At 40.4% G+C, this 27,740-nt stretch overlaps 1 protein-coding gene across 1 annotated transcript; it reads right to left on the bottom strand.

Moving 5' to 3' along the window:
* Nucleotides 1-234: 234 nt before the first annotated feature.
* Nucleotides 235-26,384, bottom strand: LOC105878811 (uncharacterized). The gene is given in 5 exon segments (XM_012778548.3): nucleotides 235-3,389; nucleotides 3,391-4,759; nucleotides 8,339-8,434; nucleotides 8,938-9,064; nucleotides 26,202-26,384. Coding segments are annotated over 5 exon segments (1,719 nt in total). The 5' UTR covers nucleotides 26,232-26,384; the 3' UTR covers nucleotides 235-3,292.
* Nucleotides 26,385-27,740: the final 1,356 nt, after the last annotated feature.

Raw genomic sequence — 27,740 nt, 5'->3', positions numbered from 1 at the left:
CCCAGAAGCAGGATTGCCGGATTGGATGGTAGGTTTACTTTTAGTTCTTAGAAAAACCTCTACACGGTTTTCCGTCAAGGTTGTGCTAATTTACGTTCCTGCCAACAGCGTGTAAGCGTTACCTTTCCACCACATCCACGCTGTTTTTTGACTTTTTAATACCCACTCTGACATATGAGATGATATCTCATTGTGGTTTCCATTTGAATTTCTCTGATGATTAGTGATGTAGAGTTGTTTTTTTTTTCATGTCTTGGTCATTCTGTGTCTTCTTTGGAGAAAAGCCTGTTTATGTCCCTTGCCCTAGACCCTAGAGAGCCACTATCCTGAGGACCCCAAACGCAAGCGGCCGTTTGCTTGTCACGCTGCCGCAGGGGCGCGTTGCTGGCGTTGGCCACCAGGTGGCAGCAGACGCCAGTTTCTCCGGTTCCCACGAGCTTGGCCGGCGTGGCAGGGCCGGGGGAGCCCCGCCTGGTCCTTCCTTTCGCTCCTCGCCTCGGACCCGCTGTACTTCCCGTTACTGCCGACGATCTCCACGTAATGAGGCCCTTATTCGTTCGCTCAGCGCCCCTGCCGGAGCCCGCGGCCTGCGGACAGCCGGACAAAAACCCCAAAGCAAGCGCATGAGAAAGAAGAGTGTTGTAGTGAAAACAGGGCACCCTGTTGGCAGGGAGGGCTGGGGAGTCGCCGTGTGGTGGGTCCGGAATGCCTCGCGGAGGTGACGTGCGGTGGCAGGACGACAGGAAAGGGGCCCGTGTGGCTGCAGGGAGCCTGCGGACACAGGGGCAGAGGCCGGAGGAGCCGGCCTGGGAGCTGGGGGGTGGCCTGCTCTCCCCCACAACTCTGGAGATGAACTGGAGATAATTAGGGAATGAAAGAGACAGAATTTCTCCTTCTAAGTTCACACAGAGTCAATTGTGTAGCTTACGAAAAGGTGTCCTCTCTGCACCTGAAGAATCAGTGCCATTTCTACTTGTGACTATTTTCTCTATCTTATGTGGAGCCACAAACTTACTCCAAAAAGAGCACTTACTGCTAATGATGGAGCATCTGTTACACACCTAATGCTGTCTTGTGTTTGTCCACTTCATGTAAACATCAAAACAGCGCACGATGTATGAAGCCTCCCCAGATTCTCCTAAACAAATTGGCTCAATAACGTTAACCAACTCATGTCAATTATAAAAAGGGAAACAAATAATAACTAAAAAAATTACCTCAAGTAGAATTCTCCAATTGAGAAGAAAAAAATGAAATGTACAAATTAACACAATTTAACTTAATACACTCACTGTGGAATTGCTCATATCTTCAAATTATTTTGTGAGCACAATTAAATTTCATAGAAATCATTTATATAATCTCTGAGCAGGTTATATAAAGAAAACTTCATGAACTTAGGTAGAAGAAAATTATGGATTAGGTCTAGCATGAACAAGAGACAATTAAAACCAGAGGATTTTCATGGGGGATTCTGAACCAGGAGCTGTAAGATTTTTGAGAAATAAATTCAATAGAAAGCAGAGAAAATATACTTTCAGAATTCACGATGTTTCTACTTCACTAGTAAATTCTTGACATTTTTGGAATTATCTGTTTTGTTCCTATATTTGTTTTCTTCTCAAAACAGGTACATATTTACTTAATTATATTCTCCATAATCCTCTTATAAACTAAAGTTTATCTTTAGAGTGATACACTTCTATATTTGACTCCATGTAAAAAAAATAAAAGAATGTTTGTGTTTTGCAAGCCAGAGAGATCACCTGGTCAAAGAAAAATGCAGGGTGAAATTTTATAAGTTGTCACTCAGAATTCAGAAATGTCTGCCTTTGACAACCCTTTAGCTACATAAGGAGTAAAAATATAACCTATGGAAATGATATTCCTCAAATTACTTAAAGTTTATAGCCTACTGGAATAAAGGTCACTAAAGATGTTATTACACTATGCTACCCAATAGTATATTATTACCATCTCTTACCTACAACCTTGAATAAGGTGGGACAGGTTAATGTTTGTGGCAAGATAACACTATATTCAATATACAACACTCTTAAACATTGAACACAATTTTGTTTTATTAAAACAAATCAAGTTCATACATACTCTTTAAAAAAGCATTTCATGGTCTAGTCAATTGTTGAGAAAGGAAAAACAGGGGGTGGGGAAAGCATTTCAAAATCCACTGTATTTTATTACCTCAATATGTAACCGATAAAACTCCTAAAATTCAAAATGTTTCTAACTATAATGGAGAATATTACTATGAACATCTACCTCTGACATCACTTACCACACTCTAAGTTAAACAGAAAGCCTTTCCACTTAGATTTCTTCATGCATCATACATTTCGGTGTCCTTAGTGTTCCTTGGAAGAGTATGTAAATGATGCCCACCTAATTTAGAAGGACATTTCATAGTTCTGATGCAGCAGAATTGACTACATGCTTTCACAGAAACACTAGGAATAAAGGCATAGCATCGAGTAATTTGAGAGTTGAATTACATCAATATTTAATTTTCCAAAAAATCTAAAATTTTAATGCAAAAAAGTATACTTTGAATGTAATTATAACTCTCCATGAAATCAATCTCCTCTTCCTTCTAAACATACATACACATAAATTACTGAACTATTTTAACTTTGGATTATTCTCTATAATCAACACTCTTCCTTTAATGTCTAAAAGTATTAGCACCTTAGTTGTCTTTTTTTTACTTCTTTTTCTTATTTATTTTTTTCCACTTGCTCAGACACATTAGCAAGCACTCTGATATTTATTTAGACTTGATTTTTTATTAATTTTTTTTTACATTCTGGCATCTGTAAAATATCTTTTACTATAACCTATGGTGTTTTCAAAGGTGTGATTGTTGAATAAAGCTTTTTCTGAATACATTATGTCTGTAGTGTTTCTCTCCAATCAAAATTCTAGGAATTTAAATAAAGCTTGGGCAATCAATGGAGGGTTTCCCTACATAATAGATTCTCTTGGGCACAATAAGATCTGTAATATAAGTAAAGGTACTTCACCACCCTTTATAGTTGTAATTTTTTTTTTCAGTATAAATGCTCTGGTGCACTCTAAGACTTTTATTTTCTGAAAGGTACTTTGACATTTGTTAAATTTATGCCATTTGTACCCAGTATGACTCTCTGATGTTGAGTAATATGTGAACAAACATTTATTAAAGGCTTTCCATTTGTAGGGTTTCTCTCCTGTAAGAATTCTTATGCACCCAAAGGTGTCAGTACTGGATAAAAGCTTTGTCACATTCTTTACATTCTTAGGATTTTTCTCTGGCATGGATTTTCTTATGCATAGTAAGATCTGAGAACCAGTTAGAGGCTTTGCCACATTCTTTATTCTTAGGATTTTTCTCTGGCATGAATTCTCTTATGCATAGTAAGATCTGAGCACCAATTAAAAGCTTTGCCACATTCTTCACATTTATAGGGTTTCTCTCCAGTATGAATTCTTTTATGTGCAGTAAGGTATGAGCACTGGCTAAAGGCTTTGCCACATTCTCCACATTTGTAGGGTTTATCTCCTGTATGAACTATTTTATGTGCAGTAAGGTATGAGCATTGGTTAAAGGCTGTGCCACACTGTTCACATTTGTAGGGTTTCTCTCCTGTATGAATTCTTTTATGTTTAGTAAGGTATGAGCATGTATTAAAGGCTTTACCACATTGGTCACATTTGTAGGGTTTCTCTCCTGTATGAATTCTCTTATGTACAGAGAGGTCTGAGTACCAATGAAAGGCTTTGCCACATTCCTCACATTTGTAGGGTTTCTCTCCAGTATGAATTCTCTTATGCTTAGTAAGATATGAGAACTGATTAAAGGCTTTGCCACATTCTTCACATTTGTAGGGTTTTTCTCCTGTATGAATTCTTTTATGTACAGAAAGGTCTGAGTACCAGTGAAAGGCTTTGCCACATTCTTCACATTTGTAGGGTTTCTCCCCGATATGAATTCTTTTATGTTTAGTAAGGTATGAACATTGATTAAAGGCTTTGCCACATTCTTCACATTCATAGGGTTTTTCTCTGGTATGAATTCGCTTATGTATAGTAAGGTGTGAGCACCGGTTAAAAGCTTTGCCACATTCTTCACATTTGTAAGGTTTCTCTCCAGTGTGAATTCTCTCATGTTTGGTAAGGTATGAGCACTGATTAAAGGCTTTGCCACATTCTTCACATTTGTAAGGTTTCTCTCCAGTATGAATTCTCTCATGTTTGGTAAGGTATGAGCACTGATTAAAGGCTTTGCCACATTTTTCACATTTGTAGGGTTTCTCTCCAGTATGAATTCTTTTATGTTTAGTAAGGTATGAGCACTGATTAAAGACTTTGCCACATTCTTCACATTTGTAACATTTCTTTCCATTATAAATTCTCTTACGTTCAGTAACATATGAGCATTGTTTAAAGGTTTTCCCACGTTCTTTACATTTAAAAGATTTCTCTACAGTATGTCTCATCTTATGTCTATTTAAATTTGACAAATTTCTGAAGACTTTCAAACATTTATTACACTGGAAGATTTTGCTCTGAGTAGTTTTTGAACATTGCTTAAGCCCATTATAACATCCTTTCTGCTCCTTCAACTCACCCACACTTTCCCAGTCTTTTGTTAAGTTTAAATTCTCAAGGCCACAGCTTCCATATCTCCTCAGTATCACATTTTGGAATAAAACATTTATGTGCTGCTCTGGCAAACAGTCATGGGTGGAATGAGAAGGCATAGCTGAAAGAAATTTTAAAAATAATAAATTATTCCACTTATTTTTCAGAATCAGATAAATATATATTACAAATTTAATATGTAAAATTGTGCCAAGCATATTACAAAAATGACATAATATTAATGCAATACACATGCTCTAATTCTCTTTTAGCTATGTAAAATGTAATAAAACAAACTGACCAAATTGCCTTTGTGGAAATTCTAAAAATTAGGTAAGAGTCTGCAGCACACCAGGTGAGCACAATGCCAAGAGCCACATATAAGGGGAAGAAAAGTTTGTTATATTTACCCACCACCACAGCCTTTCCTCTTTCTTAATACATAGTAGACTCCCAACTCCCAGCTTCAGCCTCAAAAGAGAAAGAAAATCCTTCCAGCTGTCAATCCTTCCAGCTTTTGGGGACCTTTCCAAGACTTGTTTCTGTTTCCCATAACACTGAGTGCTGAAAGGAATGCTGCTATAGTTTGAAAAATAGACTGGGTGTGCTAAAACCAAAGGTAAAATATTGTTATAGCAGCAGAGACTTCACTACCGTAGACAGAAAACAGGTGTAGCAAGTGATGGTTCATAAAAAGTATAGGTTCATAAAAAGAAATGTGCGGAAATTGCTTTAACTGGAAAATAAACATAGTTCCACAAAAGAAATATCATAAGAATAGAATATGAGACACCTCAAATCTCTAGTACAGTCAATTGGTGTCCAACTCCCCCAGGAAAAAGACACTTTATAAAGTTTGTGAAAGGTGGCTTTTTAAAATTCTCAAATATTAAAATTCTCAAATCTCTACCAAAGATTACAACATACACAAAACACCAGAGTAACACAGCCCAGTCAAATGAAATGAATAATCAGAAATCAACCACAAAGAAATGGAGATGTATAATAAACCCACAATATTGAAAATACCCAACTTACTTAATGATGCTCAGTAAGTGAAATGGGAATACAGACTACTAAATGAAATCAGAAAAATGAGATATCAGCAAAAAATAAAAGCACAAAGAAGAAATAGAAATTGTGGAGCTGAAGAATATAATAAGAAAAGACTGATAAACTCCCAAATGTCTTTAAAAATAAAAATGAAGGCATAAAATACTAGTGGATTTATCAACAGAAGCCTTGCATGTGAGGAGAGAGTTGGGTAATATAGTCAAAGTGCTGAAGGAACAAACACATAAAAGCAGAAATACTATACTAAGCAAAACTTCTGTAATAAATGAAGAAAAAAATAAAGACTTATCAAGATAACTAGATGCTGAAAAAGTTTATCACCACTAGTCACCCCAGGCAAATGACAGTAGATGTCACAATTAGGCACAATGTATTTTGAGGCAAATCCTGTCTGACTTCATAAAATACACTTTAAGTCAAAACTTTCACAAAAGACAAAGAGAAATATTAGGCCAAGCACACTGACTGATGCCTATATCATAGCACTTTGGAAGGCTGAGGTAGGCAGATCACTTGGGGTCAGGTGTTTTCGACCATCCTGAGCAAGAGCAAGTGCAAGACCTCCTCACTACAAAAAATAGAGGCTAAGGCAAGAGGATCGCTTGAGCTATGATGATGCCATTGCACTCTAGTCAGGTGACAGAGGGAGATCCTGTCTCAAAAATTAAAAAGAAAATTAAATAAAAATGGTTCATTCACTGGAAACATGAGATTTATTTTTATATTATATATATTTTATATATGTGCATGTGTGTCTGTGTAAAGTCAAGGTTGCAAAACAAAAGCATATGCTGACAGAATTGAAGGAAAAAATATGCAACAATGTAACATTCCCCTGGATAGAACACCTGTTAGGGCCAAGTGTGGTGGCTCAGACCTGTAATCCTTTGGAAGGCTGAGGCAGACTACTTGAGGTCAGGAATTCAAGACCAGCCTGAGCAAGAATGAGACCCTCATCTCTTCTAAATACAGCTAAAATTTGCCAAGTATGGTGGTACATGCCTGTAGTCCCAGCAACTTGGGAGGCTGAGGCAGGAGTATGGCTTGAGCTCAGGAGTCTGAGGTTGCTGTGAGCTAGGCTGATGCCACAGTACTCTTGCCTGGGATAGTAATGAAAGTTCTTTGGAAAAAAAAAAATAGGACTACCATACAATTCAGCAATCCCACTAGTGTGTAGATAACCAAAGGAAATAAAATCAGTTATCTCAAGGAAATATATGTACTCCCATGTTCACTGCAATATTATTTACAATTGCTAAGACATTTAAACAACCTAAATGTCTGTGAATGCTAAATGGACAAAGAAAATATGATACATATATACAATAGAATATTATCTAGCTATAAAAAAATAATTAACCATTTCAGTAACATAGAGGGACCTGGAGGACATTATGCTAACTGAAATAAGCCAGGCACAGAAAGACAATACTGCATGGTTTCACTTATAGGAGAAAACTAAAAAGGTTGTACTCATAGAATCAGAAAGTACAAAAGTTGTTCCCAGGGCCTGAGGTGGGGAAAAAATGGGGAAATGTTGTTCAAAGGGTACAAATTTTCAGTGATAAGATGAAAAAGTTGTGTGGACCTGATATGTAGCATTGTGACTGCAGCTAATAATAATGTTTTGTATCTTATAATTTGCTGAGAGTAGACCTTAAGTGTTCTCATTACCAAAAAAAGGTAACTGTGAAGTGATAAATATGTTCATTAACTTGATTACATTAATCATTTCACAATGTATACACATGCTGAATGATTACATTCCACATAGTTATACAACTTCTTTGTGAAGAAAATCCATGTCACCCACACATACATATATATGACCGATGCAGTCCCAGTAAGCTTCATAGAAAAAAAGAGAAAATAATAACATAAGTTATTAAAAAATAAAGTCAATATTAGAGCTTAATATATGCTCAGCAGTATTTCAAGCTCCCCAATGACATAATATATTTAAGAAATTTAGGGAGTAGATAAATTCAACTATATAGTTGAGGAATTTAAGGATATAGAGTTTAAAATATTAATCAGAGATCACACACTAAAAACAGAATTTTGAAGTAAAATAACATTAGATTTTATTATATTAATGGAAATACTTAGTGTTTTGATAATACTAGAGTATGAATTTCTGTGGAATCACATTTAATACTTCCATAGGATAGGAAACCATAGAGCAGAGAACATACATCTGCTTGTGGTGTTCCTGGGATCTCTGAACCTAGTACCAATATCACCACTATACTCACACATTTCAGATATGATGCGAAAAGGAAAATTACAAAATGGTTTAACATAGAGTTCCTCAAAAATACACAGATATTCCCATGTCATGAAAAGCAGTGAAAGAAGAGCCAGATCCTGCAGTCCCTTATACACCATGAACAAGACTTGGGTTTTACTGTAACCTCAAAGGAAGATCACTGAAGGGAAAGTCAAGTTCTTACATAAGAAGAAGGGAGAGATGCCCATAAGTGACAACAAGAGAAAGAAACCCAGGCTTCTCAGAAACCATTTCCACTGGATCAGAGCTTCCCAAACCACACTTTTAAGGTCTGGCTTCCTCCTTGACCTTTGGACCCCTCCACCTGTGTCATCTGCTTCATTCATTCACACCTACCTGGCTGTTCTGCTACTGTCTCAGGTCTCTTCACACTCCAGGGATCTTTTCTTTGCTCCAGACAGGTGATCAGGTCTGGCTTAGAGGCTGCAAGACCTGTTTTATTAAAAGAAAGTAACATGACTCTTGCTAGAATTCTGCAATCACCAGCCTAATACTGTGCTCAGCAGAGAAGAGTGAACATTATAGAAGATTTTAGAAAATTAATCCCAAAGTACCATTTCCTGATAAAATTTAGAATATTTAGAAAGTACTTGAAACTTGTACATCCTGAGCTCTGTTACCTAGTACTAGTGAATCAGAAATTGATGGTGGAAATTGGATTTTAAGTTGTGGACAACAGTATTTTATACCACTAAATTTCCAGGATTACCACTGATCTAGAGTGAAAGATACAGATCAGCTCAAAAAAGAGTAAGATTAATGTTAAGATAAAGATTGTTGAAGATTTTTTTTCTATACCAACAAATCCCTCAGTTTTCCTTGGAAACAATAATTTGAAATTCATTCATATAAAGCAGAAACTCCCAGAAAACATTCTACAAGGGATATGAAATCCTTAGTGTGAAATACAAATTGTGTATTGAAGTTATCCTCACCCAGAGAGAACAGATTTCTGTAGTTCTCTAACATCACATCCCTATACAAATTCCACTGAGCAGGGTCCAGGCATGCCCACTCTTCTGGAGAAAATTCTATGGTCACATCCCGGAATGTCAACAGTTCCTGAAAGAAAAACACATATTTACAAAGTGGCCGTGGGAAGAGTTCTTAATGTGACTCCAGGTGAAATGGGAGAAAGAAGGATACAGGTTCTTACTCATGTGAGTGACTGGATTTATTAAAAAAGACAATTTTTAACACAGAAATATTCTCTAACTTATTCTCTAACTCTGAGGAGAAAAATGACATAAGATCCACAAAACTGGTATAGATATTATAGTTTTCTGGATGATACAGTATAAAAGTCAGGTTGCCAACACAAGCTTCTACATTTTTGAGTGCTATATTTATATCATACAGGATAAGTTGTATATATATTTCAGATGAAAAAGTCATGCTGAGTTAAAAGGTATCTCTCAAACTTTAATGTGTACAACAATGAACTGGAGATCTTGTTAAAGTGCAGATTTTGATTCAGGAGATCTGGACTGAAGCCTGAATTTCTAACAAGCTCACCAGTTATGTCAATGCTTCTGGCTCAAGGGGAATGTTTTTCAAACATCCAGTAAGTGGCAGAGCCTGGCTGTATTCTAGTTCATCTGACCAGGAAACAAAGATCATGGCCTTCATTTTCCAAAGCAAGTTATATGCAAAGGGAATCTAAAAAGAAAAAGGAGCTTCCAGATTAAATGTGATGGTTTCTGCACATCAGTTGGTAAATCTTCATAGGGACCTATTAATAAAAAGAAAAATAATTAACTCTACGGTGAAAAAACTCTGTCAGCGAGAACTTAACCAAGTAAATAAAATTAACATCAACTGTAATAGGACAAATTATTTTCAGATGCCAATGCACACAGACATCACGGCTGTGTAAAAACACTAAATTTCTGAATCTAATTATGAAGAAATGTCAGTTTTATGCAAAGTTCAAACTACAGCCATCTCTCATATTCTGTAATCTCTAATAGTTAGTTGTTATTTATTTATTTAGACAGAGTTATACTCTATTATCCAGGCTAGAGTGCTACGGCATTAGCCTAGTTCACTGCAACCTCAAACTCGTGGGCTCCAGTCATCCTCCTACCTCCACTTCCTGAGTAGCTGAGACTACACATGCATACCACCACATCCAGATAGTTTTTTTCCCATTTTCTATAGAGACAAGGTCTCACTCTTGCTCAGGCTGGTCTCAAACTCCTGAGCTCAAATGATTCTCCCAACTCAGCCTTTCAGAATTCTACGATTACAGGTGGTGCGAGCCACCACGCCCAGCCTCTAATAGTGTAAATAATCCTTCTTTAGGATCCTAGAGAGCAACTCCCTTCTACTTATTCTCTTTCTCAGAACTTTCTGAGTTATTCTGGGCAATTAATGTCTATTTTACTAATCTTGTTCTACACAGAGCTGATGCAACATCCAGATAGAACGTGAACAGTACATGTCCCCTTCTTCACTGGTATCCCAAGGCCTGAACTCATCTCCATTGGGAATCTTGGACATCAAAGATTTTGCTTCCAAGATGTTCAACAGCCACAAAGGGAATATTTTTAATATTGGAGGTCATAAATTTATGGTGAGAATTGTTCATGGCATAAAGAAGCCTGGATGGAGAGAATGGAGAGAAGGCCCTAGTATATAAGAAAAAACAATTTTTCTGAGCCTCTTGACTATCATTAAGAAAAAAAAGGGAAAAAAATGTTGAAAGAAACTCAACAGGTAGAAACATCAAAGGAGAGTAAAGGTTTGCAGAGTGTAAACATATGACATTCCAATAAGAAAAGTGAACATAGCCCCTGACCTGTGACATAATTACCTGAGAACCAGCCATTTCTTCCTCCTTCTCTGAAATTCCTTCTTAGGTAAGATGATCTGCACAAATCACAGCTGCATCTTGATAATATGCCTTTAAAGGCATCAGCACAATCCCTTCTCCTGCTGCCACCACACCCACAGGCAGAAGGACGCTGAAGTGCATAAAAAGTGTATCCTTCCTTGTCCTTCATTACAGGAGAGTCAGGAACTTCTACATGGAGACCAAAGTGTGTTTCTTCTTTCCTGACCTCAGGTGCCCTCTCCTGCCACAGTCACCAGTAAATTCTACTATAACAATGGAAATATGGGCCACACTGAGCTGCAGCTACAAAACCCAAGCCAGAAGGCCCTGTGACCTTCCTTTGGAACAAAGTCTGAAATCAAGTCTCATGAATATAGCTCAGAGCCCTAGTACTTGACCCTAGCCTCAACTTAGAATCACCCAGGGCACTTAAAACCACATGGATGCTCCCACCCAGATCAACAGACAGAATCTGCATGGAGGGAACAGGTGATGATATTTCAAGCTGACCTTGTAATTCTAATAGAAAACCTGGACTGAGAGTCTCTTAGAATGTGCACATAAGTATTTGCTAATCTTGGCCCCACTCTAAGTACTGTGATTCTGCAGGTGTGGAAGGGGACCATGAATTGCCTCGTTTAAGAAGTCCTCTGTTAGTGCTGATGTTGCTCCCCCTAGACCTGTTATCAGTAGCACTCAGATAGAGAAAGCTGGCACAGCACACAGAGAGCCTCACACCCAACACTCTTATGGCAAAAATACTTTTGGTCCAAAGTGAAGACCACCAATCACCATGCTGAAACATGGCACTCCCTTTAAAGTTTACAGAAGCTAGAGAAGGCAGCAAGAAATGTCTGAGTTATTCTGCATTTGGAAAACAACATGTGCACATGCATTAATGCAATGTTTGCTGAGCATGTACTGTGGGCTCACAAGTATGTTATAGTGCATGGAAAACTCAGTTTGTGAATTCATCCTCTTAACACCCTGGGAGGTGGATACTAAATGTCCCATAATTCCCAGTATTTAGATTAAGTGCCCACCCTATTTCTTTTTTTGTTCATCTACTATTGATTTTTAAAAGAAGATGCATAGAATACAAGCTAAATATAGACAGATGGGAGGGATACAGGAAGGAAGGGTGGAGGGAAGTTCAGAGGGATTTTTCATTTTTATGTTTATATTTACTTTCCTGAAACTTATAGAGCAACCATTAACACTAAATCTAACGGAATGGAAAACACATTGCTGGGTGGAGTATCTCCAGAAACATAGGCTTTAATATAAGAGAAATAAATGAAGGTCCCCAAACAATAGTCTTTTGCTCTCATTTATCTGCTTTTACGTTTGGAGGAACTGTGAGCACCAGCTCTGGAGAGACAGCAGGAGAAGCAGCCAATACTCTGATCTCCTCTAGTAAGTTCTGTGCAAGGAGATTCTAGGGTGGGGCGAGACCTGGACCAGGCTCAGAAGAGGATGAATCTGGGCAGGGCTGTGGCAGGGAGAGGGCTCCAGTCTTCTCATCTCTCTATGACCCTGGGGTATAGAGAGATGGGGTATATTCAGTTCTCTTTCTTCAATCTACTTGAGAGAAACTTGACTCCTAGAGTCTGTATAATTTCAATATATTTATACCACTTTCTAGTATACTCTATAACATATAATAACAAGCAATTTAATCAAATTCCTTAGGTTTTTTTTTAGGACAATTATATTAGAAGCTAAATATTTATTCTTAGCAAGGTAAAAGCAATAGAAATAACAATAAAAACAACTCTTCTGTGCATAAGTAACCCTCCAGGTGGTCACATCAGAACTCACAGCAATATAAGGGAAGTGTCCAAATGAAACCAGAGTCCCCTGTACATCTCCCTTCTTTATACTGACCACATGATGTTGAGTTTAACCATTTTTCCATTTGCTCCAGAGTGAATGTTCCTGGATGGTAGGGATTGTGACTGCTTCATCTGTTTTCCTAATGGCCATATGAAATGGAAGAAAGTGGTTTATCTGTTAGTTTGTGTCTCCAGACCTCTTCATTGTTATTTACCCAAGTACCAGGAAACTGGAGCAACTCCTAACTGGGTTCCAACCAAGATTTCTTCTGTCAGGGGAGGAAGAAACCTTCCCTTTCCTGAGATAGAACCAGAATTAGATCCTGTTGTCAGCCTGAACTTGGTCTGCACGGGACATCCCCAAATGTCTTAAATACTCCTAGAAGCTGGTGGCAATGGCCCCAGTGAGCTTGGGCTGATGTCCCTCCCCAAGGTGATTCAGTCAGGAGAGACTCGCCATGACTCTATGGGGCCAGGATAGAAATGGAACTACCCTGGTATAGCAGCCACCCTGGGATTCACGTGTGATACTACCTGCCTCTGATCCGCTAACCTTTGAATATGAGGAAGGACAACAATATTCTAGTCCAGTAATATAGTGTATAGGCATGTATAGTTGTGGGCATGGCTCTGAATATTTTGTGGCCCTCACCTCTCACTGCTGATGTGCTTGTTTACCCTTATTGATTCTGCCACCAGATCCTGTTTACACCAGGAGCCCCTCACAACTGCAGCAGGTCACTAAACAAAATGTGAAAAACTTGGGAGGGCCCCACTGCAAAAAGGGGGATTTACAACATGTATGCTGATCTCTCATAATGCCAAAAACGTCTCCCCAGGGTTTTCTGTACATCGTCAGTCCAAATCCTGGCTCTGTCTTATGAATCCCAGGTGGAAGCCAGTTCTTAAGCACAGATTCTAGGTGGGATTAACCTGGCTTTGTATCCCTCAGTGTTAAAGTGAGAGGAGGGAAACTCAAGAAACTGCTCTATCACATCCTGAAGAACCTAGGACCTGGATTCAGAATCTGAAGCTGCAGATTTAGGTCTTGGAGGGTCCAGGAAGTAGTAGGAAACCCCTGCACATTTGTGGGCATTTGGGCAAGAGAAGGAGGGAGAAGGTGAGATTCTCAGACCTACTCAATGCAGTGTGAGCCTGGCTGGTTTTCTGGGCCCCACAGTCTCTGAATCATTTCCAGGTTTCAATGGCATGGGCATTGAAAAAGGTAGAAGGACTGATTGCTTGCCTGTGAAGCTATTTTTGTAGAAATATGGACAAGCTGCTCTAGAAGGGACTGAGGATCCAAAATAGAGAGACCATTCTGCCTGCAGATTTGGGGACAACTTGCACTCTTCTCAACAATTTTGTGTTATAACTGGAAGCCTGAGAGGGAAAGGGCTCTCTAGAGTGAAACTTGGTAGGCACTTTCTATGTTTATATCATGTCTGATAACTCTGGACAGAGTTTGGAATTATAATTAAAAATAAAATTATCTCCAACCTCAGAAAAAATCTCGACAATGGTATAACAGAAAGAAAACTGTTTTATTACATAATTAAACCAGAATATGAAGTGCAACACAGGCAATCTGCTAAGAGGTTGCAAAAACAGAAAGCAAGGTCACTATAATTAGTCCTAAAGTTGTGATGAAGCAGGGACCCCTCTTAAGGGCCTGCAGGGCCCCACAAGAATGGAAATAAGGGAAAAAGACAGAATTTCCCTTCAACAAAAATTCCAGGCACCTAGCTAGCCTTGAAAAGTGAATGGGGAGCCTGCTGGGTAAGAAGACAGTAATAACAATAGTCTTCAAACCAAGCCAGAGACATGAAGTGTATCAGTTCCCTAGGAAAACTAAAAGACAACATGCTATCATAAGTTCTTGAATTGTTTATCAGAAACCCCCACCAAATGGAAAATGCAGATGGGAAACTAGAGAACTGAACTCTGACTGCAGCTTTGTTCTAAATGTCTTTCTGAAGGCCCTGGAGAAGGTCACACTCACTTTAACATCCCTTTTCACCAATCAAAGAATCTCTGAATCCACCTATAGCTCATAGTTCCTGCTTCAAGATACCCCACCTTTCTTGGGCCAAACAAATGTATAACCTTCATGTACTGATTTGTAATTTTGCCTGCAATTTTTGCTTTCCTGAAATGTACCCATGTCTTTAAAAATCCTTCCTTGTGAGTCCCTGGAGAGTTGGGGTCTTAAGTGTTGGCTGCCCATTCTTCTTGCATGGCATCATGCAATAAAATGTCTCTTTCTCCCACTATAACTCTCTGCCTCGGTGACTGCATTTGCTGTGCTTGGTCAGCAGACCTCAGTTTGCTTTAGTAATAAAGTAGAATTCTTGACAGCACCATTTGTCACATATCGTTGATCCTAAATTCACCAGATGATTGGGGAAGTTATCTGTGTTTTGGCTATATTCAAAGAAAAAGTAAACTTTCTACATCTTCATGATAGGAGGTAGTTTTGCAACTTGGAGCCAGGTGCCTGCTGAAAGTAGGCTCCTACTCTCCAACAGAAACTGTGGGATAGAGCTCTAGCTTCTTTGCTATTTACATTTCAAAGCAATGGCTTAAAGGTTCTAGCAAATGACTCTCCTTAGTCAAAAAGACTAACCAAAGGCCTATTTAGCTGTTAAGATGATTTACATATATTTCAAAGAATATTTTACAATATTCTTTTTAAAAAATGGTTTTTATACATAAAACCAATAAAAAAATTAGCAAATGTAATGGTGGAAAAGACATTAGCAAAACTACAATAAATACATCCAAAAGAAAATTTTAAAAGTAGTATGTAAAACATATATAATGAAAATGTTAAGACCCCAAAAGACACAAAATGACTTAAAATTATTGGAATAATATAGCGAAATACCTGCAGACTGATTTTAAAACAGTTGTTTAACACAATAGTCATAAAGTTGACAAATAAAGGCATGTGGCTTATAATGTAGTGAAAATAGAAATGCACACTAAAACCACAGAGAGATATCTATTTTCATCTATCAGTTGTCAAAAAGCCCACAATTTTCAGTGATGCTATAAAGAAACAGGCACTTTTGTGCATTTCTGCTAGGAAGTCAAAATTATATAATCAGAATAGACAGAAATGTACGATGGCATTATCCTTGGACTTCAGAAACCCAATTGTAGGAATGTATTGTGCAATTAGTTTTACCAACATGAAAGAAATATTTTCAAGGTTACTCCTGTGGCTTTATATGTCATAGCAAAATAAGGGAAACAGCAGCTGTGTCTATTAAGGAACAGGTTGATTAGTCTCATGACACCCTCACATTGGAACACTTGGAGGCATGAAGATGAAAGTTCTTTGCCTGTACGGAACAATGGCCAAGGAATATTGCAGAGTAAACAAACAAAAGACAAAATGTAAGCGTGGTGGAGAAAAATGCCTGCTGCTTTATGTGTAAGACAGGAACATTTGATTCAAGTGAATGTTATGCATATTTAAAAAGAAGTAAATTCAAAAGCAAACACTAAAACTAAAAGCAAATTAAAATGAATGAAAATAACTATCAATATATATCATATCAACATGATCAGAGAAAAGCTTAGTTGTTCTGACTTTAAAGTGCAGTATACTGGCCGGGCGCGGTGGCTCACGCCTGTAATCCTAGCTCTCTGGGAGGCCGAGGCGGGCGGATTGCTCGAGGTCAGGAGTTCGAAACCAGCCTGAGCAAGAGCAAGACCCCGTTCTCTACTATTAATAAAAAGAAATTAATTGATGAACTAAAAGCATATATACAAAAAAATACAAAAAAAAAAAAAAAAAAAAAAAGAATCTTAAAGTGCAGTATACTGATAAGACATCCTCAGTGGAGTGCATTGTTTCCACCAGACATTCAAAATGACACAATTTCCAAGTTTTAGAAACTGATACAAAACATAAAAATATAGAATGCTTTCAATATGTTTCTATGATATAGTATTACCTGACGTAAAAACTGAATAAAGTAAGCACAAGACAACTTGAAGTTAATTGCAAGTGTCAAAATAGGTATCGAAATCCTAATAAGATTAAATTGAACTCAGAATTTCATTAAAAATAATACATTGTATACATTAATATTTATGTGTATATATCACTGAAATGCATATATATTTGAAGATGTAAAACATGTTGTTATATTCAGTTAGTTTAAGAGATAAAAAAGTGTCATTGTTCATGATTATGAAAAAAGCATGTCTAAACAGATAACTATATCTACATATATGATCTCTATCTATTATCTATTAATCCATAGAATGTACCAGAAAGAATGCACTTAAATGGAGTGTCCAATAAAAGATATATCTGAAATGTATGATAAAAGTTAGACTATCACATAGTGTCCAAAGACTTACACATTCATTCAGAAAGTATGAGAGATTACTACCTTAAAACTTCTAGATGATTAGAGAGTCTGCAAAAAACAAAACAACAACAACAAAAAGCTGTGGTTAGGATTATTACCTGACAATAACAGAGACTACTGTTCATTTGCATCAAGAATAAAAGCCCTTTTTAAACAAGATACAACATATAAAAAGTATCATTGAAAAAGGCTAATAAAGTAGATGATCTCAAAAATAAACATCTCTGTACTATTGTAACTGGATTTATAAACAAATTTCAGTGATTTATATGTTTTTTATAATCCTCTCCCTCTCATGTCTTAGATTCTCAGGCCAGTAGGGCTTGATGACCAGAACCTTGTAACTTTTTTTTTTGAGACAGTCTCATGCTTTCCCCCCGGGGTAGAGTGCAGTGGCATTATCGTAGCTCACTGCAACATCAAACTCCTGAGCTCAAGTGATCCTCCTGCCTCAGCCTCCTGAGTAGCTGGGACTATAGGAATATACCACAACGCCTGGCAAATTTTTCTATTTTTAGTAGAGATAGGGTCTTGCTCTTGCTCAGGCTGGTCTCAAACTCCGGAGCTCAAGCAATCTTTCTGCCTCAGCCTCCCGGAGTGCTAGGACTACAAGCATGAGCCACTAACTACACTTGGCCTGTATTCTTACTTTTATGTAAACCAAAGTATTATTTATTTTAAAAGCTTCTATGGATATTCCTAATCTACAGTTTAAAAGACAAGCACAGGTTACCCTATAAGCCAGTTTGTGGACCAAAACTTATATAAAGAATAATTAGGCCGGGCACGGTGGCTCAAGCCTGTAATCCTAGCACTCTGGGAGGCCGAGGCGGGCAGATTGCTCGAGTTCAGGAGTTCAAAACCAGCCTGAGCAAGAGCAAGACCCCGTCTCTACTATAAATAGAAAGAAATTAATTGGCCAACTAATATATATATGTAAAATTAGCCGGCCATGGTGGCGCATGCCTGTAGTCCCAGCTACTCGGGAGGCTGAGGCAGAAGGATTGCTTGAGCCCAGGAGTTTGAGGTTGCTGTGAGCTAGGCTGACGCCATGGCACTCACTCTAGCCTGGGCAACAAGCGAGACTATGTCTCAAAAAAAAAAAAAAAGAATAATTACACTACATATAAATTTCTCTTGAAAGAAAATAAAAATCTCAGAACATCCCCAACTACTTATATAAAAAGGAAGGTTAAGTCTAAAGGCTGAGTCATGCCACACTCCCTTCCAAATGAATAGCTGTTACTAACATCATACATCAGCCAGATCCTCATGAGAAGTAAAAGGGCTCAGGTATCTACAAGGACTGCCACTGCAGGCATTCATAAGGAAATTCTTTGCTGGCCTCCCATAAATAAAGACATACAAATTGTAATTTTAGGTCTATAAGCTAAGTCTACTCCAAAAACTAAAGTCTGTTTAATTCCACACTAATGTTGATTCCAAGTTAATCTTCTCAGGCATAGGGCAGAAGACAAGATCAATCATTCTTCCACCTACCCAGGGACATCTACATAACTGATTCTTCCTTTACTCCCTTTTTCTCTTTAAACATTCACCTTGTCTTACATAAAATGTAGATTTTCAAAGCACTGACAGAAGTCTTACAAGAATATAACCATTTGCCTCACTTGTCCCATCATTTTTCATTCTGTATGCACTCTGCCCTTAAATAGTGATTTCCCACATCCCTCGTCAGAAAGCACAGATCACAGATGCTTCTCTTCTATGGTTTGTACTTTTCACAGGCACATCCTCAAACTTTGGTGTAATAAACCTCAAATGACTGAGATCTTTGCCTCAGTCACTTATTTTGGGTTGTCAAAACAAAGGCTGTACAAAGGCTCATATCCAAGGTTACGTGAGTCTGAGTCTCCCAGGCTGCTGACCTTGCACTGGATGAAGTAAATTCTTTAAAATTAAATTTTGTGTCTCAAGCTTCTTCCTTTAGGTTGACATTTCTGGTGCTGTGAACAAGATGCAGAGTGACTTCCCTCACCACAAGCATCAAACAGTCCTCCTGGACTCACTACCTGGCCAGCCAGAGCCCCCTGTGTTCCTCTGGCTCCAAATACATCGTTGAGTATAAGGGGTGAGTCCCCGTGAATTCAGATCGTCCTACTCTTTGGTGAGGTCTAGACTTTACTTAACTTTTTTTTTTTTTTTTTTTTTAACCACTCCCCTTCTAAAACAGAGGTTTCTGTCTCTGGCTACAGACAGGATATTCAGGTTTCAAGATTTTAAAAACCTGCTGGCCCTGTGTGGTGGCTCATGTCTGTAAATCTAGCACTCTGGGAGGCCAAGGCAGGAGGATCACTTGAGCTCAGTAGTTGAATACCCCATCTCTACCAAAAATAGAAAAAAATTAGCAGGGCATGGTGGTGCATTCCTATAGTCCTAGCTACTCAGAAGGCTGAGAGAAGAGGATCACTTGAGCCCAGGAGTTTGAGGTTGCAGTGAGCTATGATAACACCACTGCACTCAAGCCTGGGTAAGAGAGCAAGGCTCTGTCAATCAATCAATCAATAAACAAACCTGCATTTTCTGCCTCTGCCTCTGGACAGAAGGTCTGGTTCATGGTTGACAGTCTAGCACTGGTGGTTCCAACTTCTTTTGGCATAAAATTACACAGCATGCTTTTAAAATTGCAGCTGATTTCTATGGTTTATAATTCAGACTTGTTTTTTTTTTTAATTTGTGACCAATTCCTATAACATTTAAACCAAAAATTGCATAAGGATGAATTCTCTCACCCTGAAAAGAACCAATTGCTCCCTCTGACCCATTTAAATGCTCTAGGCAACCACAGACTTTACCGATATGTTGGGACATTTCTCATTGATGTGCAGCAGTTTCAGGGCCTCCCTACAAGAATATCTGTGGGGACTTTCTGCTCAGCTGGAACGTGCATGTGTGGGTTGGTCACCCAGCACCTTGAGCACTCTTCTACCACAAGGTGATCAGAGATTGTAAGACATGTAACACAGTGATTCACAACTCTTGGGTGACACCTTGAGGAGCCATGCTCAGAAGTAGCACACTTTGACCTAGTACACTACTCTGGCCTTGGTAACTTTTAAAAGCACCTAAATGTTGGGAAACTACATGTCAAACTGGAGCTTTCTCTTATAGGTCAACCTCACTTGGAAACACCAGCTAAACTTATGTATATTACCTGTGTAGCTCCAGGTTGCAAATATCTACATAAGTGGACCCACATGACTTGAGATGACCCAAATATACAACAGCCAAAACAAAGCTTTTCTGAAATTCCTGAACTAATATATTTGCACACAAAAATGGAAAAAAGTTTTAAAACCATAAAAATTTAATGGGAGGCCTACTTTTTGTTTTCTCCTGGCTGAAATCTAAAGCTCTCTTTTAACTCCCACAAAAAACCCTTTAAATGCTCAAACTGCCTGTTGGACTTTGCTGAAGGATTTATAAAGGACACAATAACCTCCCCCATGCCCTTCTCTGTCCGTTGGAGTTAGAAAAGTTCTTTACACTTACCACAAACTTATTCTTTTCTCAGTGGACACCTCTAGCTTAGGCAAAAAACATTTATAAGAATTAATCTGGCCGGGCGCTGTGGCTCACGCCTGTAATCCTAGCTCTTGGGAGGCTGAGGCGGGCGGATTGCTCAAGGTCAGGAGTTCGAAACCAGCCTGAGCAAGAGCGAGACCCCGTCTCTACTATAAATAGAAAGAAATTAATTGGCCAACTGATATATATATATAAAATTAGCCGGGCATGGTGGCGCATGCCTGTAGTCCCAGCTACCCGGGAGGCTGAGGCAGAAGGATCACTCGAGCCCAGGAGTTTGAGGTTGCTGTGAGCTAGGCTGACGCCATGGCACTCACTCTAGCCTGGGCAACAAAGCGAGACTCTGTTTCAAAAAAAAAAAAAAAATTAATCTGATATGTTTGTTTTAAATTATTTATATGACTTGACCTTTTGGAATACCCATTTATAACGTTTTCTAACCCCCATGGGTAGTTGTTTTTCTTTTTTTTTGACAGTCTCACTCTGTTGCCCATGTGGGCTAGAGTGCCATGGTATCAGCCTAGCTCACAGCAACCTCAAATTCCTGGGCTCAAGCAATCCTTCTGCCTTAGCCTCCTGAGTAGCTGGGACTACAGGTATGCGCCACCATGCCTGGCTAATTTTTTTCTATGTTTTTAGTAGTCCAGCTAATTTCTTTCCATTTTTTTTAAAGTAGAGATGGGGACACTCTTGCTCAGACTTGTCTTCAACTCCTGAGCTCAAACAATCCACCTACCTCAGCATCCCAGAGTGCTAGGATTACAGGCGTGAGCCACCGCGCCCAGTCTGAAGTCTCATTCTTGAGACCTGCAAGGTCTAAATTCTCATCAGTGACCACTCACCTAAAGTTGGTTTAAGGGTTTGACCTGCGATGTCATTATTCTGTCAACACTTCTCACACCAAATGTGTGACATTTGTTGAACATCACTCAATTCTCCAACACTAATTTGTTGTCCAACAATTCAATTCTGATACCACCCAGAGTTAGCACAGGACCCATAAGTTCAGGGATCAGTCCCACATCAGTGCTCACACTTCAGATGCCAGATGCAAGCCCTGAGGGGCGATCTATACTTCTCAACAACTGCTTGTAAATCAGGGGTTCCCATAACCTGTTTCTCAAGTTCAATAACTTGATACAACTATTCACGGAACTCAGCAAAACACTTTAGTTACATTTATTATTTCATTAAATTGCTACACTTAGCAATTTAATGAATGGCTAAATTTAAATGGCTAAATGGAAGGGACTTGTGTGCCAGGGAAAGTGGTGGGGAAGCTGGGGTTTGAAGGTGATCCTGTAAACAGCTGTGATTACAGCAACCCCCTCCTCTGTTCATTAAGAGCAGCTCACTGCAAAGAAACACCCTTTATGTTTGGATTTAGATGGTGCTCCCGGTTTTACTTATCACAAAGCCAAAGATTCTACAAATTCCCATTTTTGCCTCATAAACAATTAGATGAACAACTGTGTTTTCACTGGTCTGAACAAAATATTTGCTAGCCAAATATGATTTAAGTTACACTCCTTCTGCCAGGCCCCTGAACTTTGATGCCCCCTCAGCCTTAGCCAGCACACAGACCCTGTCTGTGTCCCTCCTAAGAACAGTCTGCCTTCAGGGTAAATCAGTCTCTCATTTACCATGTAATTTTGCCACCCCACAGCCTGCCCTCACTTCCTACCTGTCTTATTTACTCCTCCCTAGAAAAGAAAGCCCTTTTCTGCCTAACCTTTAAGAGGCTTGCATATCTTATATTTGGTACTTTCCCCCTGTTGCAATACTCCTTTGCAATAAAGTCATTTCTCATCTAAATCTGAAATTGTTTTATTTGTCAATGTCTAAAAACAGCCCCAGGACAATAACAATTGCACTCTCAGAAAGGGCATCAAACACTCCTTCCATCCCAACTCAAACAAATCTCCCTGTGGGTCCCCAACTTTCCAGGGATCTGCAGCACCTCTCGGTATAAAGTCATGCTCCCATGGCTGGTGTGAACAGGAACACCTGCAGGTGAGGCTCCCCAGGAAGAACTCACTGGGCATTCAATCACCTTCTTTTGCAGGCTCAACACTGGCTTTAGCTTGGAGTCACAGGGCTCAGGTCTCTGCTTCTCAATCAGGGTTATCAATGTAGATGAGGCCAGCCTTAGTGCCTCATGCCTATAATCCTAGCACTCTGGGAGGCCTAGGCAGGAGTATTGCTTGAGCTCAGGTGTTCACAGCCTGAGAAAGAGCAAGACCCAATCTCTACTAAAAGTAGAAAATTAGCTGGTGTCCTGATGCATGCCAGTAGTCCCAGGAGTGCTGGGGAGGCTGAGGCAAGAGGATCACCTGAGCCCACGAGTTTGAGGTTGCAGTGAGCCATGAAGATGCCACCACAGTCTACCCAGGGTGACAGAGCAAGACTGTCTCAAAAAAAAAAAAAAAATTGTAAATGAGAAAATACCCAGTATTTGAAGAATCCAGCAAAATTGCTTTAACTCATTGTTTATATTTATAGAAAGGAAGTAAATTCTGAAGGGGAAAAAAATCAAACCAGAAATGTTTTTCCTCTGCTCTCACACCGCAACAATCAACACAGAAGACTTCTTTGACCAAATGTGTACAAATTTCTTCCTATCAACAAACAATTGATTCTGCAGGAGACATCAGCTAAACATCCTCAAATATAGCTCAATTCTGACACTATATACCTGGAGATAGTGTTAAATCACACAAGCTGAGGACTCATTCCCACAAAACTGTCCCCCCCTTCAATACCAATTGCAAGTCCAGGCCTACAAAACTGACCAACCAGCTTCAAGTGGAGTTCCATGGTGCCCTCGTAGACTTGATTAAATCATTTGCTAGACCAGCTAACAAAACTCAGGGAAACACTTACTTATATATGCTGGTTTATTATAAGGGATATTTTTAAAGATATAAATAAACAGTCAGATGAAGAGAAACATAGGACAAGGTATGGAGAAAGGGGTTCAGAGCTTTCAAGCCCTTGCCAGGCTCCCCACCTTCCAGGAACCTCCACATGTTCAGACATCTGGAAGATCCCCAAACCCTGTCCTTTGGAGGTTTTATGGAAGCTTCATTTCATAGGCATAATTAGTTTAACCATATGCCATTTGCAATCAACTTAACCTTCAGCGCCTCTCCCCTCGCCAGAGGTTGGGGTTGGGACTAAAAATTCCATCCCTCTGAGCACCTGGCCTCCCATTTTTCTACCACACTTTCTTGTGAATCTGTATTCATTTTTCTGCAACCAAAATGGAAGAGAGATTTTTTTTTTTCTATTTTTTGCCCCAGGTAGGATTCCCAAAGCTAAGCTCTGAAAATCATCTCCAATAAAGAAAAGACCTAAGAAATTTACTCCAAACTTACTAAAGTTTAGCTGGTGTCTCCTGTAAAATTTATTGTTTGTTGACAGGAAGAAATTTGCACACATTTGGTCAAAGAAATCTTCTGTGTTGATTGTTGTGGTATGAGAGCAGAGGAAAAATATTCTGGTTTGATTTTTTTCCCTTCAGAATTTACTTCCCTCCTATAAAGATAAACAGTGAGTTAAAGCAATTTTGCTGGATTCTTCAAACACTGGGTATTTTCTCATTTACTCACTCTGGGGAAGAAAATATGTTAATGAGAATTTTTAACAAACGAAATATATGACCAGATTTTTTTTTCTGAAATCTGCATTTTTCATGACTCTTTGAAAATATTTTCTTATCATTCAAGCTCTACTGCTAAAATTCATTTTACAGTTAATAAAAAACTGAATTGAGTGAACAAATACTTTCAAGGTGACAAAGGGAGGGAGCAGTGGTGACAGGAACAGAGACATGTCTAACTCAAGTGCCAAGTCAGGCCACCCTATCAGTTGGGACATTCTCCCACCCTCATCCTGATTACTAAAGAGCTCTAAGACCAACCTGCCAGGAAATATAGCACTTGCTCCACCTTGGGCCTAAAGTGCAAACTGCTTTGTGGGTTCCTGCACCACTTTGCTGGTGTGGGCTTTCCTTGTTCTTGAAGGATAGTTTTTCTCCCTACATAAGTGTGAGAAAATCCAGAGAATAAAAATCTTTTCCCTTCAATATCTGCATCCAACTGGCTGACTACCAATGTGTCTCCAAGAAATAGAAACTGGAAATGGGGAAAGAAAATATTAAAATCCCAAAGCGTACTCCTCTCAGTACCAGGGCATCCAAATGCACCTCTGAGAGGCTCCAGCCCCATACCTCAGGCTGTCCTCTGGGAGATGACCCAGGACTGTCATTCACTAGACACTCCAAGAGACATGGAAACTTACGGGCATTCTGAGTCATCACAGACAGTTGTGAAATCAGGACCATAAAAAGACAGGAGGATGGCTGAAGACACCTCACCCTCTAGAGTTTCCAAAGGAGAACCTCAACCTAAAGACATTCTGGTAAGTTGTGTTTGCCTAGGGAAGGAAGAAAGGCGAAAGACACTTTTACAGGGGAGTGTCAAGTGAATATTCTGATTTTCTCTCATGTGAAATATTCAGAAATGGAAATTTATTAATTTATTTAATTTTTAATAATTTATTAATATTTTTAAAATAGCCACCCACTGCTCTGTGAAAAAAATGATAAAAAAAACTAAAACATTGTCTCCATGAAAAGTAAAATAAAGGACAAATAGATGATAGTGTTGTGAATTGCTGAGGGGAAGTTAATATTTGGGAATGTGTGAAGGAACTAGAAATTTAGAATTTTACTGCAAGCCCTAGCCGAGTTTTGCTGGGGGATTTGATCCACAGTGTGGTGGATTTGAGACCCCACTTGCCATACATTTGTAAAATGCAGGATCAAAGTAGACTCTCTGTGGAGTGTTAAAATAACTATTTAGAGGCAGTTAGACTGAACTGCCTCTAGTTATCTGGGTTCCTACCTAACAACACTGAAATCTAATCCAAATGCATTTTTTTTCCTGTAAATTACTAATTTACAGAGAAACAAAATTTAAGCTTTACCAGCTATTAAACCGCTAATTAATCCCTGATTGTGCAACCAGAACATAGCCACTTGGATAGTCCAAATAAGGCGACTACATAACTGTAACCAAGAAATTTATGAATCCTCATGCACCTATAAAAGCCTCTCCTTCAAGCCCCTCCCTCCGGTGGACCCCAAACCGCAAACCTGCCTGAGAGCTTCCTAATTAATCGCATTTGCTCTAATAAGCTCCTATTCTAACGGTGCCTTCGTTTAATTTTAAACAGGAGAACGGAGGAACGGGGACCCCACGGACCCCAGCTCGGCCCACGCAGGAGCCCCACACATCGAGTGGGGATTCTTCCCCGAGGGCCCTCCGGTCGTCCCGCACGCTGAGGAGACGCGGGGCTGGGGGCGCAGAGCTGCCCAGACAGGCTCCGGTCAGGGCCGAGGTCACCTGCGGGAAGGGGACGGACGCCGAGAGCTCCGCCAGCCGGCCCAGCTCACCGGACGGCCAGAGGCGTCTGCAGCCGCGCCGCGCCTGCGGGGACCCGGTCCGCGGACGCTGGAGGCCCGAGTTCCGCCACAGCCAGTTCCGGCCGCATCCACCCCCCGCCCGGGACACCCGGCCCCGCGCGCTCACCATCTCCCGGCCTCCGCGGTGTCCCGGCATCCTCCCTACAGACCTCCCAGTCCCCGCAGGTCACAGGGCGACAGACGCTGCGGCGCGGGCACCTGCCCTCCCACCGCTGAGGAGAAAGCAGGGAACACGGTTATTGCTGGGCGGCTGCGGCTGGAGACAAAGGCCCCGGCGGGTCCTGGGAGCCGCCCCTTCCTCTCCTGCCGCGCCCTGATTGGACAGTTCCCACCCAGCGTCCCTGATTGGGTAGGGCGCCAAGCCCCGCCCCTTGGGGCCGCGAGTGACAGCGGACCGGACCGCACAGGTTCACGACTGCCAGGCGCGCTTCCCCCTCCGCGCGCGACCGGCGCTGCGGGAGAACCCGCGCATTTAACCTTGTGTGTAAGGTTATAACCATGTATGGATAACACATATGATGTTCAACACGGGAAGCAATATAACGATTATTTTAAAATTCCCGATGTCATAACCTTCTTCGCCTCTGGTGTTTTGAGGAGGCGGCCTGAGCTTTGCAAAGGAAGGGCTCCCCTCAGCGGCCACGGCTGCCGGAAATGCCGCGGAAGTGAGGGCGAGCCCCGCGTGTCGTCTTACTGTTTCCAGTAGCAACAGAGAAGGAAAGACGCAAAACTGATTGAAATAATTTATTTAACCCAATGTCTCCAAAACATCGTTACAACATGTAATCGATATATTATTAATGAAGTTTGGTTTTTTTGTACTAAATCTTTCAAAATGACTCTGTAATTTGAGTTTCTAGCACATCCCGATTCAGCGAGCTCTCTGTGTATTCAGTGGCACAGTCTGAGCTCCCGTCCCGCGGCCAGCAACTCAGCTTCGGGTGTTTCTGGGTCCCCTCGGCCAGAGCCTTCCAGTCAGCCAGCTGGGCAGGGCGTTAAGACTTTAAGTTCAGAAGACGCCACCAGTTTTAAGTAAAGTAAACAAGGAAAAACGTAATTGCAAAGCCAGTCTCTCTCCTTGGGGAAACAACCACTTCTGACAAACTGTTCCACAGAACACACGCGCACACACACACACACACACACACACACGGCTGTAAAGCCACCTCTGACAAACTGTTCCCACAGCGAGCGCGCGCACACACACACACACACAGGTCTGCAAAGCCACTTCTGACGAACTGTTCCCACAGCGAGCACACGCGCGCACACACACGGCAGCCACTTCTGACAAACTGTTCCCACAGCGAGCGCGCGCACACACACACACACACAGGTCTGCAAAGCCACTTCTGACAAACTGTTCACACAGCGCGCGCGCACACACACACACACACACACACGGCTGCAAAGCCACTTCTGACAAACTGTTCCCACAGAACACACACGCACACACACACACACACACACACACACACACACACACACACACGGCTGCCCCCCGCCGGGAAGGGCGCGTCCGCCAGCCAGGCCCGGGCGCGGGGCGGAGGGCCCGCACACCCCGCGGGCTCGGATCCCGCGCGCTCCTGCGGCCCGGCGACCCGCGCCGCCGTCTCCCCCCGCAGACCCGTAGCGGCGCCCGAGC

This window comes from Microcebus murinus, chromosome 13 (genome assembly GCF_040939455.1).
Source record: "Microcebus murinus isolate Inina chromosome 13, M.murinus_Inina_mat1.0, whole genome shotgun sequence".
NCBI lineage: Eukaryota > Metazoa > Chordata > Mammalia > Primates > Cheirogaleidae > Microcebus > Microcebus murinus.
The sequence above is the reverse complement of the archived record's forward strand: the minus strand, read 5'-3'. Positions and strand labels throughout refer to the sequence as shown.